At 40.6% G+C, this 13884-nt stretch overlaps 1 protein-coding gene across 2 annotated transcripts in view; it reads right to left on the bottom strand.

The window, feature by feature from the left end:
- The window catches only part of SMOC2 (SPARC related modular calcium binding 2), a 178151-nt gene that overhangs the window by 36044 nt on the left and 128223 nt on the right, over nucleotides 1-13884 (bottom strand). For both annotated transcript variants that reach the window (XM_048843976.2, XM_048843977.2), the window contains exon 9: nucleotides 9679-9761. In XM_048843976.2, the coding sequence (XP_048699933.1) occupies nucleotides 9679-9761 (83 nt within the window). The remainder of the gene's footprint in view (nucleotides 1-9678; nucleotides 9762-13884) is intronic.

Raw genomic sequence — 13884 nt, 5'->3', positions numbered from 1 at the left:
TTTCATCACTGGACTTCTGGAAGAAGAGACATTGGCTTCAATCCAGCTCCCACTCAGCTTCACTGATATTAGGAGGAGCACCATCTCTCTTTCTCACTTTTTGTGGTGTATAGCGAAGTTAGTTTTCATGATCTCCACTTCTAGTGATCATTCACTTACATAGACTGAAAGTTCCTTTTCACCCCTTTTCAGTGGGTAAGGATGTTTCTTTCCTTCTCTTTTTCTTGAATATCATTTGTTTTTTCATGCGTTTCATGGGTATTTTCAGACCCTTTTGAGTGCTGCCAAGCCGGTAATGTACAATGTGGTACAGCTTGTGGGAGTTGCTGGTTACAGCCTGTTGTTGTTGACTGACTTGCCATGGCATTATAATGCTTCTATACCATTGTCTGATTTGGACGTTGATGGTAGTGCTCATTCAGATGTCACAATTAAATCAGATTACTCAAACTGATTCTTACAACATGATTCTAGTGTATGTAAGTAGGTAGCTGCAGAATATGAACCACAAATTAACAGAAGTCGTTGAACAGTTTCAACATTTCAACTACCCCCCTCCCCTTCAAAAAAATCAGGGAAAAATGGACATATTTTTCAACCAGCTCTAAAAATGGAAATCCCCATCCTGTTTTCCAGGAGGATATCATTTTAAATTTGTACAGGCTAACAACAAGAAATCTGTTCCTGTACTATTTTCTAGTTTCTGGATTTAATGTGACATTTCAGAGACATTTAATGTGACATCTGTGACATTGCACTCCATAATGTTTTATGGAAATATGCTTATGAGTGTGAATATAATGTAACTGGAATATGCTTTATGCAAAAGGTCTCTGGTAAGGTATCATTACAAAGCTTATAATCTACTGAGTGTGCTCATCATATTTGTATGTATGTATCATTCTTGAATCTGAAGTTAGAAATATAAACTATAACTCTGAGGTCCTATTGTAATTATGCAAAGTGTGGGCCATTGATGGTGGTTTAGAATCTTGATGGCTCCCACTGACTAGGACAATTGGTTGTAAATGGCTCTGTTTACTTGCAAGCCTTCCTGTGTTCGTGTAAGCCAGCCCAGGAAGAATGGTGGAATCCATCTTAAACCTTGAATCCATCCATTTAGAAGGAGGAGGGAGATCCACAGAGACAAAAGATTCCCATCTTGTGCCAAAGCTATAAAAGGGGGTGGAACAGAACAAAGGGGGCTGCCAGTCATGAGAAAGCCCCTAGTTAACACCTAAGATGTCTGTGGGAACTAACAAGGACTGCACCAGGAGAAAAGATTGGGCCCAGACTAGGAAGGAGCCTAGTCTGTGAGAGCAGCTTATTGGAACATCTCTGAGGGTGAGATTTTACCTGTAAACAGTTTCTTAATGTTAGGCTTAGACTTGCATGTTTTTGCTTTATTTTGCTTAGTGCCTTACTTTGTTCTCTCTAAGAAAAGGAGGACTTGTGGCACCTTAGAGACTAACCAATTTATTTGAGCATGAGCTTTCGTGAGCTGCAGCTCACTTCATTGGATCCGATGAAGTGAGCTACAGCTCACGAAAGCTTATGCTCAAATAAATTGGTTAGTCTCTAAGGTGCCACAAGTACTCCTTTTCTTTTTGCGAATACAGACTAACACAGCTGCTACTCTGAAACTTATTCTCTCTGTTATTACTTGAAACCACTTAAACCCTACTTTTTATACTTAATAAAATCACTTTGTTTATTAATTAACCCAGAGTAAGTGATTAATACCTGGGGAAGCAAACAGCTGTGCATCTCTCTCTATCAGTGTTCTAGAGGGCAGACAATTTATGAGTTTACCCTGTATAAGCTTTATACAGAGTAAAATGGATTTATTTGGGGTTTGGATTCCATTGGGAGCTGGGTGCCTGGGTGCTGGAGATAGGTGACCTGCTGAGCAGTTTTTGGTTAAAGTCTGCAGCTTTGCGGGTGTGGATCAGACTTGGGTCTATGTTGAAGCAGGCTAGCATGTCTGGCTCAACAAGGCAGGGTTCTGGAGTCCAAAGCTGGCAGGAAAAACAGGCTCAGAGGTAATTCCAGCACATCAGGTGGCAGTCCCAAGGGGGTCTCTGTGACCAAACCCATCACAACATCCACCCAGAAATTTCCCAGAATTATTTTTTGTTGTTTTGGAGGGTGTGTTGGTGGTGAGGTTTTGTTTGTTTGTTTTGTTTGTTTTTTGCACTTATGCTTTGGTTTTATTGCGAAAGAGGCTTCATTTGGTTTAGCCCAGGCTTCTCACCAAGGAAAAATAGCAATATGCTATACATTTTTATTGCAAGACCTTTATCATGGAAGTTCAGAGCTATTAGCTCATCTTCCCCACCCAGAAATATTAGGGGTGAAATCCTGGCCTCATTTAACTCAATGGCAAAATTCCAATTGACTTCAGCGGGGCCTGGATTACTCTTTAGGTCCACATCCTCAATGGCCGTAAATCAGCATAGCTCCATTTACTTCAATGGAGCTTCAGTGATGTCCGTTTGATCCTTTATTTTCCAGGAATAACACACTTTTACTTAACCATAATTTGGCTATTATACCAAAAATACAACCAGAAATTCATTTATCAGAGGGTGGGAGAGAGGATGATATGAGGGATCACAGCTGTAGACTTAAAGGGAGACTCTTCCATTCTAAGGACAAATAAATGACTGAAGGCTTCCTGTGTTAGCACTCATCTGTTTGTAAGGTCATTTTCCTGAAACTATATTAGTTGTCCTCCAAAACAGACACATTAACTATGGAACAGAGCAGCATGCACTTGGGAAGACTGCCGTATTCAACAGGAGGTCCAGTATGAAAAGCTCTTACGGGAAGGTGGGAGGGAAGAATTGACAAATTGCTGCCTCACTCCATACAAATACAGTTTTTAAAAATATGCTGAAAAGCAAATGCAGTGAGAATTTATTGCTCCCAATTTAGCCCTTTTAAAATTGACATAACACTTTTAAAAGGTTATTAACTGAACAGTGAAGGACACGCTGTGGCCAAGCCAGTAACATCACATTTTAATTAGCCAGATTTACTCTTTTGCTACCATTGGCCCAGCTCTGTCTTCCAATGGTGCTTTATTACTAGCTGAATTGCTTTCACTGTAAATTTCACTTTGTATTATTGACCAAACAGTCACTAAACTGGAAGCATTAAACAGCTCTTGAGTTAGTTAGGATTTTGGTGATTTTTTTTTTTTAATAATCAATGAATGTTAAGTGGGGCTGAGATAAATCACTAGTGACACAGGCACTGACTTCTACTTGCTCCGGCGGGTGCTCAACCCGCCTCTGCTCCAACTCCACCCCTGCCCTCATTCCAACCCCTTCCCCAAAATCCCTGCCCCAACTCTGCCCTCTCCCTGCCCCTATTCTGACTTCTTCCCCAAATCCCTGCCCCGGCCCCACCTCCTCCCCCTGAGTGTGCCGTGTTCCCGCTCCTACCCCATCCCTCCCGGAGCTTGCTACGCCACCAAACAGCTGTTTGGCAGCAGCAAGCGCTGGGAGGTAGGCGGAGGAGTGGGGACACGGCACGCTCAGGACAGGAGGCGGAGGTGAGGTGGGGCGGGGAGGGGAGCTTGGCTGCCAGTGGGTGCAGAGCACCCACTAATTTTTCCCCATGGGTGCTCCAGCCCCAGAGCACCCACTGAGTTGGTGCCTATGACGTGATATGGCCAGGCCAGCAGGGGATCAGGACAGGACATCCAGGATGCAAGAATACTGAATGAGAGTTACTGAGCCTTGAAAAATAACTACAGGCTTTGGCTTCCTGTATAACCTAAAGCCTGTTGTGTTATATTGCTATTACAATCCAGGTATTATATAAAAAAATAGTAACACTTTGTTCTATCTTGTTTTGTTATTGTATTTTCTGTTCTCTCTCTTCTTCATGTAGTCCTCCTTGATCTGCCCATGGTAAGATCAAGAAAATAACGATCAGCTAATGAGATTAGAGCCAGATCCTCTTCCCAGCACAAAGCCCAGCTAAACAGGCATAGGCTGATGAGGCTAGAATCCTCTCCCCAGGTTCAGTTGCTCTGGAGCTACTATTGCAGACTCAGAGAATGCAGGACTTATGGCTGCTTCACTCCCACACTATCGGGAATTTTGGCCAGTGAATCCACCTGTCTCCAGCCTACTTCTTCCCCTCCACAAATAATGTACGGAGCCTGGCTGAGCAATGCTCAGAGTACTCTCCAGGAAGTATGGCTGCTCTGTGCAGACTCTCCACGTCCACCCCACCCAGCGCAGTGAAACATTTATTCTACTGCATTCAGAATTTCCACAACCCTCATTTGCCTCTGCAACCAAACCACATATTTCATACCTATCTTGCCCCTATTTTCTTCAGTGTTCTATTCCAAACTGGCCGTTCATGTCATTTGTACCCAGTTTTAGTGTGTGCAAAGGGTAGAGCTGTCACTACATTCTATAGCTGTGGATTCCAACTTTTAAATCAATAGACTCATCTCAAACACAGACAGCATTTACCAGTTATGCAAGTTATCGGTTCTTCTTCATAGAAGATGACACTTCATAGAATATCAGGGTTGGAAGGGACCTCGGGAGGTCATCTAGTCCAACCCCCTGCTCAAAGCAGGACCAATCCCCAATTTTTGCCCCAGATCCCAATGGCCCCCTCAAGGACTGAACTCACAACCCTGGGTTTAGCAGGCCAATGCTCAAACCACTGAGCTATCCCTCCCTGTCTTGCTAAGAAGATAGGTATAGGTCTCAGGAAGATAGGTATAGAGCTCAGGCAAAACTCTCATCAACTTCACTGGCTGTTTTGCCAGATAACTTCTAGATTGGCCCCTCAGAGCTTAAGACTTCATAACAGAAAGGGATATTTAAAATATTAGCTCAGTCAGTGAAAACACTGGTTTCTAAAACTGGTTTCTAACACTGGTTTCTAAAAATCAGTGAAAACACTGATTTCTAAAAGTAAATCTAAGGGAGAACTTTTAGAAATCTAATGGAAATTTTACTAGCTCAGATCCCTCTTATGCTGTGACTTTGCATGAACTCCACATATTAAACACTAAACCTTTCAGGTGCCAGTTAATCCACTTATATCTAGAGACAAATATTGATCTTTTCTGAGGAGTGTCATAGGATCCTTTCTTCAAACTAACCTGATACCTAATCAGGAGCCAATATGCTAGCAGGAAGCATCTGGAACTGGTCTTTTAGGAGAGCCAAGGTACAGCCAGGAAGGGTAAAACTATTACAGGTGAAATACTGATTTCATTTAAACTAACAATAATCAAGAATAATTGAAATGAAGTTAGTGCACTAGTCTTGATTTCTTGGTGTAACTGAGATCATCATCTGGCCCTAAGGAAATATTTGGAAATGAAGAATTAGATTAAAATATTAAAGCACAAATCAGAAAGGCACCTTCAGGATTTTTTTAGCACATGGATTTACCACATCTGCATATGAACTCAAACCAGTAGATTGTATTACAGTTAGGGTAATTCTCAAACTAAAATCCCCCCCAAAATTAGCCCTTGCTATGAGGGGAAGTATCATGGCTATAGGAACTTTAAAAACAGTGTTAAAGAAAATGGAAATTTAAGCAAACCAAAATTAAATGTAAACAATATTAATGGTCTTATTTAAAGCCACAAAACCATAGAAATTAAGCATTAAATCTGAAAATCCAGGTTAATTATATTTCTTAGTTCATGCCTGTGTGCTTCACTATTTTTCCTTCACAAGATAATGTTACTTCTAGCTAAGAAATGTAATCCTGAGCCAGACAGTCTCTCTCATGGTGTACCTTCTTGCTTGTTAGTTTTCAGGTGCCAATGATGAAGTCAAAACACTTTCCACAGAAAGCAGATACTTTTTGTGGTTGGGGGGAAATATTAGTCAGACCCAATTTTGTGACCCCAAAAAAGTGTTGGTGGAAAATTTTCAATCAGCTGTGTTCAGAAGCATCTTCCACACCATCGTGTATTGTATTTCAAGTTAGCATGTGTTCACATAGGGTACATTTGCTCCTTTATAGAGGACAGTACAAGGGCTATGCACATCTTATGTCCTACATAAGTCCATATGAAGATGTGGAGCGTGTTGATACATGTATGAGATAAAGCTTGACCTCATGTTGAGACTGGCAGATAGGCAAGACTACTGCACTTCAAGTTTGAGTTCTGTACAAAGTTCATTAAAACCAAAAGGCTCCTGTCACCCACATTTTGGAAATGAGCATATTGAGTGCTCATTCCCCACAGCAACACTCAGCTGTAATGTCACACAACTGCCAACTTTTGATAGCCCAGAATATTTGGTACTGGAATCTGCCACACAACTTCTTGATGTAGCTTTGCATTACTGCTCAAACCATTCTCCCAGTTCCAATAAATGATAAATGTGGTCACCCCTGCAACTCCTATGATATTGTGAAGAACACTCTGGAAACGGGTTTTCCAGGTATAGAAAGTTACAGCACTGCTGCTGCACTAGTTCATAAGATCACTCAAGGAAAACATCCTGAATGAATTAGCAAGTTAACACATCTATATGGGTTATCATATTTGTTCTTTTTCTTTCATTATCAGACTCTGAAATGTTAACTTGTCACATTTGGAACCTATGTATCAAAAGGCTTTGAGTTATGTAATGACAAGCATCAGGTAGGGAGAAGAACTATTTCAGCTGAAGGACAATGTTGTCATAAGAACAAATACATATAAACTGGCCATGAATAAATTTAAGCTAGAGATCAGAAGAAGGCTTCTATCCATCATAGGAGTGAAATTCTGAAACAGACTTTCAGTAGGAATAGTGGGAGCAACAACTTAACTAGTTTTAAAATAGAGTTTGATACGTTTATGAATGGTTATACAATGAGGTTGCCTGTGACAAGCAGGGGACTAGATTCAGTGAGCCAGGAGGTCTCTTCCTGTCCTTTGCCCCTATGACATCAATACAAGTTATGTAAAGGCAGAACATTCTTGGAAGAAGCTATAATACATTTTATAAAATTGTACACAGGATTACAGAGTTTCTTTGATACTCACAAAGGGCCCAGTTCTACTGTTGTTACTCTAATTGAGTAGCACTTCTCCATGAATAATTCCACTGTGTTCAGTGGGAGTAAACTTCTGTGTAAATTCTCAGTAAGTGAAAGGAGAGCAGAACTAGGCCCTTAAAGGCCAGCTACCTGCAGCGATCTGGCACTAGCTCAATGTGCTACTAGATCCAAGTTTGTGTCTCATCTAAGTACTTTCTTCCAGCGTGGTAGGAGCAGAGACAGGGCCAGCATTATGAACAGACAGCTATATAAGAAGGAAAATTTGGGAGGGTTGGCAAAAGTGAGCAGCCATCGCTGGGGCAGCTGGTATCATGAGAGTCTCTCAGTGTTGGGGGTTGTGGAGCACTGTTACCTACTGAAACTGATTGATGAAATGGATTAGGGACAGCAAGGGTTTCTACTCGTCAGTTGACCAACCTAGCCCTATGTTGTAATTCCAATGATGACATCACTTCCTTGTTTACATGAACTCTGAGCCTAAGCAAATTCTATGCTTAATCAAGGTATACTACATACGCTCCTTAAAAGTGGGTGGAGAAAATGCTGACATGTAAAAACTGGCATTCTTTTAGGAAAGCATGAGTTTAAAGCCTTGGTTCCAGATACCATCAGCCTTATTCTGTTGCATGCCTAGCCAGTCTGAGGCAACACCTGCTTTGGAACGGTGTAAATCAGCATACCTCCACTGACGTCAATGGAGCCATCCTGATTTATTCCAGCTGAGGAGGTGGCCAATTGTTTCTAACAGAAGTAGAGAAACAATAAATAGTAATGCAGCTGTTAAAATCTTATATTGTGAGTAGTTGCACTGACTTCACCAGGACTCCTTGTCTTATAGCACAAAGCACTTGAAAGTCAAAGGTTATTTAAGGGTAAACAACATAAATATAGGCAACCAAATCTGTGCCACACAGAATTCATAGTAATTATGAGTTGACATTGCAGCAGTGGTTTGTGGGGTTAAAGCTGATAGAATGCAAAATACTGTAGGGTGGAAGGAAAGAATCAAAAGCTCATTGCCTACTAAACCAAAATGAAATTACTGGGTAGACGCTTACAGCATGGAAAGCTCTCTTAAATAGTCTCAGTGGCAGAAAGTTCCTGTCTTTGGTCAAATCTTCATTATTGCACTGCGTAAACACACAGTGCGTAAACCGGCACTGCGTAAACACACTGCCAGTTTGGGTAAAGAAGAGAAGTGTGAAAGCCGGCATTATCCCCCTGAGCAAAAGTTTCTTCAAAGATTTTTGCTAGCAATCAGAATGACCAGAGGCCACCATACTCAGAACTAAATATAAAATCAATTTCTTCAGCTTAGCTATCCAGAATATATTCTTTACACACAGACACAATATGCAAAAGACACACAATCTACTAACTATTCAAGTTTTATACCTACAAGCAGAAGGTGAGAGTGTTGTTACTTCAAATTTAATTTCTTGGGAGTCACTAAATACTGGAGTAATTGGTGTCCTGGCCCCACTGAAGTCAATGACCAGTCTTCTGTAGGCTTCAATAGGGGCAGGCTAGTGAGTTATGGCTCAAAATAATTCCCCGAGTAACTATTGACTTCAGTGGAATTACACCCTGGATGAATGTGGCCCTATGTGTGAAATTCACGACTGTGAAGTATAGAATCATAGAATATCAGGATTGGAAGGGACGTCAAGAGGTCATCAAGAGGTCAATCCCCTGCTCAAACCAGGACCAATCCCCAACTAAATCAGTAGGTTTAGCCCAAGACCTATTCGCCATTTAAGTGCTATTTGAGGACCTTGTGCTGAATTTCAATGTTTATCCTATGTGGCACTTAAATGCTCCCATCTAAAACCTGAACACTGCATGCCCATTTTCATAAAAGAAACAGAGTAAGGGTGTTTTGCAAGGAGTCATGAAATTATACTCCAGGCTCAAATTTCACTGCAAATCAGGTTTTTGTACCATAGAGAGATACCATGAATGTTTTAAAAGAGCAAGCATTATATAGGTTCTTCCATAAAGAGCATAACATATAATTATTTAAAGTCTAACCAGATACAGTTTGCGTTTGTTGCGTCTATTTCTTTTCAAATTATACTTTGCAATTACATTTACTTTCTAGATAGGCAGTATTAACGCACACTTTAATGAAGATAAACTTCAGCATTGAATGACATTCTTGACACAGTAAGCATTTTGAAATTTCTGTGAATGGTGAACGGAGAAGTTTCCCATAGCACACACAAAAATAAATCCCCCAAATTATTTGCTTGTTTCTGATTTCCTACTTTAGAATGATCCACAATTTCCTTTTACAGCAGCTGATATCACAAAACCCAGTTGTCTGACCTAATATTACACAAATACAACAAAGGCCTGATCCTGAATTGGTGGAAAAACTTGTATTGATGTCAGTGTCCACAGAATCAGGACCTGAGAAAGCAAATCTTACTGCAACTTACAAAATGTCTACCCCCTTATTTACAGCCACCTCAATTCAAACCTCCACTCTCTGGCTTCAGTCAACGATAGACCAATGTAGCAACACCCTGGCATTTATTTAGGCCAATGGTAAGGAACTCCCCCTAGTTATTCCAGTTCTTAAACACCATTGAAACATGTGCTGCAAAACTCATCTATTACACTGACCTTGAAGCTGGCGTCCTTTGTACAAATCCTTTGTTTTGGCTGGATGAGCTCTGGCGCTGTTATCACACTTAGGTTGTTCATACCTACAGGGAAAGCAAAGAGAAAACAAACAAACTGAAATCAACTTAATTTCGATTTATTCTTCTTTCGAACTCTATATGGTTACACTGAAATTATACCTCATTTGTTCAGAGACTAAACTGTGTAATTTTGTTCTCATTACAGTTGTACACAAGGATATAGACAGAAGTGAAATGAGACATATAGTGTCGATATTCCAAAGACCTCATTGCAAATATTAATTCATTCATCCTCAACACCACGAAAGTATTAGTGAGCCCATTATGTTGATAGGGAAACTGAGGAACCAAGGCAGTGAAGAAACATTAGGAAACCCAATACAAAAAGAAAATTAGGTTCCTCCCACCTACCAGAACACTGGTGTAGAAAGCTGTAAACCATATAACACATTTGGCAGCTGGCATGTTGTTCAGGTTGTGATGCTTCTGAAAAACAATTTTACCCCCTCCCCTCCCCAACAACCTCATATTGTGCTTGGTAAATATTACAGTACTAAAATTGTGTATTACTGTATTGTGACTGGAACAAACATTAGCTTATGTAAAAAAGGCTGACCACTAATCACCAGCAATTACAGAAAAGTCTGGAGGACGAGGAGATGGTTTGAACTGGAGAGTGGAATGGACTCAGCTGATCTTCAGTTACTGCTTGATACATGATAATATCTTGTCTCTTTCTTAGACATTTAATTAAGGAAAGTCTGTGAGTCACAGATAGTAGCAGGAAACCCTGTGCTATTTGTATTGTCTCTGCAAGTAGACTTATCAAATGCCACCAACTGTGCTGTCTTCCCCATGGTCTTGTAAAAGATGCTATATGATGAAGTATATCTATTCTGCATTTACAGCCCCATCCCCATCTTCAGATGCAACACATTGTGAGTCTTGATGCTTCCTGCTGCTACTACCAATCTATTAGCACAGTTACAGCAGACACAGCCTGCAGTGTAGGAGTATGTATTTTAGCAGGAATGTTGTAAACAAGACACAAGAAGTAATTCTTCCACTGTACTCAGCACTGATTAGGCTTCAACTGGAGTACTGTGTCCAGTGCTGGGCGCCACATTTCAGGAAAGGTGTGGATAAATTGGAGAAAGTCCAGAGAAGAGCAACAAAAATGATTAAAGGTCTAGAAAACATGAGCTGTGAGGGAAGATTAAAAAAAATTGGGTTTGTTTAGTCTGGAAAAGAGAAGACTGAGAGGGGACATAAAAAGTTGTTACAAGGATGAGGGAGAAAAATTCTTCTGCTTAACCTCTGAGGACAGGACAAGAAGCAATGGGCTTAAATTGCAGCAAGGGCAGTTTCGGTTGAACATTAGGAAGAACTTCCTGTCAGGGTGATTAAGCACTGAAACAAATTGCCTGGTTAAGCACTGGAACAGGGAGTTTGTGAAATCTCCATCACTGGAGATTTTATGAGCAGGTTAGACAAACACCTGTCAGGGATGGTCTAGATAATACTTAGTCCTGCCACGCGTGCAGGGACTGGACTAGAAGAACTCTCAAGTTCCCTTCCAGTCCTACGCATTTTAAACATAAAATGCGGATAAGAAACTTGTCTAAATTCTATTTAAAAGAGGATCTCTTTCTGCTTCCCTTTTACCTGTCTTTAACTCTTGAAGTGCCATTGGAATCCCAACAAATGAAAGCTCACAGACAATGTAGGAAAATGGGGCTTTGATCACACTGCTGGCTGTGGATTACGTAGCAGTGTCAGACCTGATTCACTAGCAGTTACTGTGAGATTTAGTCCCCCTTCACGAATGACAATCCAAGAAATGTGAGCTGTGACAAGAGACGGCTGCTTTCTTTTCATTTCTGTGTCCCTCTCCACTTCTTTGTTTCAGCTGGGACATGGAGGAGGAATTACAAAGGCTCTTTTAAAAAAGAATCAGCATTTATAGCAGTTGTATGTGTCTAAAATCACCTCATTGGTTCACCATAGTCAATATGGGAGGCACCTTTAGTACATGTGTAATAGCTGGCACGTGTTGACATTTTAATAGTTTCTACTGTACTGAAACATTGCATGTTCTCAGTAGATTTTCAGCACCATTTGGTGATCAAAGAACCTTTTGGTGCTTTTCTGAATTGAACCCACAAACGCTTTTTTAGATTCGTTTGACTATAGTCTAGTTGTTTAAAAGTTACCTAGAATTGGTAAAATCTTTCCATCATGTTTGAAGTCCTCAATAGTTATAGGCTTCAATCTTGGACACAATTACACATGTGAAAAGTCCCATTGACTTCATTAGGATTACTTATGTGAGTAAATGCCAGCAGGTGTATGTGTTTTCAGGATCAAGGCCATAGGTTGCAATGACAAGGCAAAACTAGGTTAATATTCAGGTTGCTTTGCCTTAACTCAGAAATCCCATTATTTTGTTAGTTTATATCCCATCCGTCTCACTTTGTATTTTAGGGGACATGGTAAGATTAAAGGTCATAGTTTAAAAAAATCATTAGTCTGCAGAAGAGAAGCATGGCGGGGAGGTAGAGGGGAGGATTTGATAGCAGCCTTCAACTACCTGAAAGGGGGGTTCTGAAGAGGATGGAGTTTAGCTGTTCTCAGTGGTGGCAGATGACAGAACAAGGAGCAATGGTCTCAAGTTGCAGTGGGGGAGGTCTAGGTTGGATATTAGGAAACAGTGTTTCACTAGGAGGGTGGTGAAGCACTGGAATGGGTTACCTAGGCAGGTGGTGGAATTTCCATCCTCAGAGGTTTTTAAGGCCCGGCTTGACAAAGCCCTGGCTGGGATGATTTATTTAGTGTTGGTCCTGCTTTGAGCAGAGGGTTGGACTAGATGACGTCCTGAGGTCTCTTCCAACCCTAATATTCTATGATTCTATTACTAATAAGCTCATAGATTACAATTAATTTTTAAAATCTAGTATGCTTTTCATCTTTTACTGTGTGCTCTATGTTTAATTTTTACATTTCACTCAGCTCAGAGAAACTAGATGAGGGCTATTTCTGGGGAATTATACTTTCAGATTCTCATGCATTAGTTCATACCTGCAACGTCTGAATTTACAGCACGTCAGGGGAAAGCTTAAATTCTAAACAAACAAGCGTGCCTTTAAATAAGGCTTTGAAAAAAAACACTTCTACCTCCCCGTCCATACTTGCACACACTCATTCTGCCTCTCTAACATTTTAGATTTAATGCTACATATGGTTGCTCAACTTATAAGAAATACCCACGTTACACATGCTCCCAGTGACCATATAAACCCAGTCATATCTTAAAAGGTCTAATTGAAATGCATTTATCTGATTTTCATCAACAAACTGTTCATTTTAAAAGCATCACAAACTTTGCAACATCCTGAAGTTCTGCTAGCTGCGAGAACACCACACAAACATTCTGACTCTGCATTACAGGACAGGATGAAACAGTGAGGGATTTTTTCCCCTTCAGTGCTTAATTTATCTTCACAGTGTCTGATGAAAGTTTATTGAATTGTCTAGTGGCCCATCAGATAAAGCGTTTGCTCCAGGAAGGTGCAATGCGATTTCATGCCCATGTGAGTGTGTCTCCTATGAGTGAAAAAGGCCCTTTTTTTGAACAACAGGAATAGAAGCTGCTTTGATGGCAAGGTAGAATTCAGCTATCTGATGGATGACCTCTTCAATCAGCCAGGGAAAGAGTGAAAGAGAAATCTCTGAGTGGTGTACGCTAATGTAGTACCTGGCAACTAGCCTGATCCCTGATTAATCTGATACCCCACTCTGCATTTCCTCCCTCCCCTTCCCTCCCCCTTGCCTACTTTCCCCTCTGCCATCTGCACTTTTGCCCTATTGGCTTAGGTTTATGGTAAATACAAATGCAGTACATCGTATATAATCTAAATCTATAAAGCAAAATAAGTGTTAAAATACTGTAGCATGAAAGGTCTGATTTTAACCCCAAAAGGCAATAAAACTGTCACCTTCTTTTGTCAATCTATCACTAAATGTCCCAGCTGAGCTGACAGAAAAGTAGCTGCACTGAGACCCAATGAAAGAAGATATTAAATACCAGAAGCTGGGGACAACAGGGTGGCAGAGGGATGGAATGACAGGTTTATATTGGAAAGGGGACATTGCCAGGTTAAAAGTCATAAATTAAAAAGCACTACTC

Source organism: Caretta caretta, chromosome 3 (assembly GCF_965140235.1).
Source record: "Caretta caretta isolate rCarCar2 chromosome 3, rCarCar1.hap1, whole genome shotgun sequence".
NCBI classification, from domain to species: Eukaryota; Metazoa; Chordata; order Testudines; family Cheloniidae; genus Caretta; species Caretta caretta.
The sequence above is the reverse complement of the archived record's forward strand: the minus strand, read 5'-3'. Positions and strand labels throughout refer to the sequence as shown.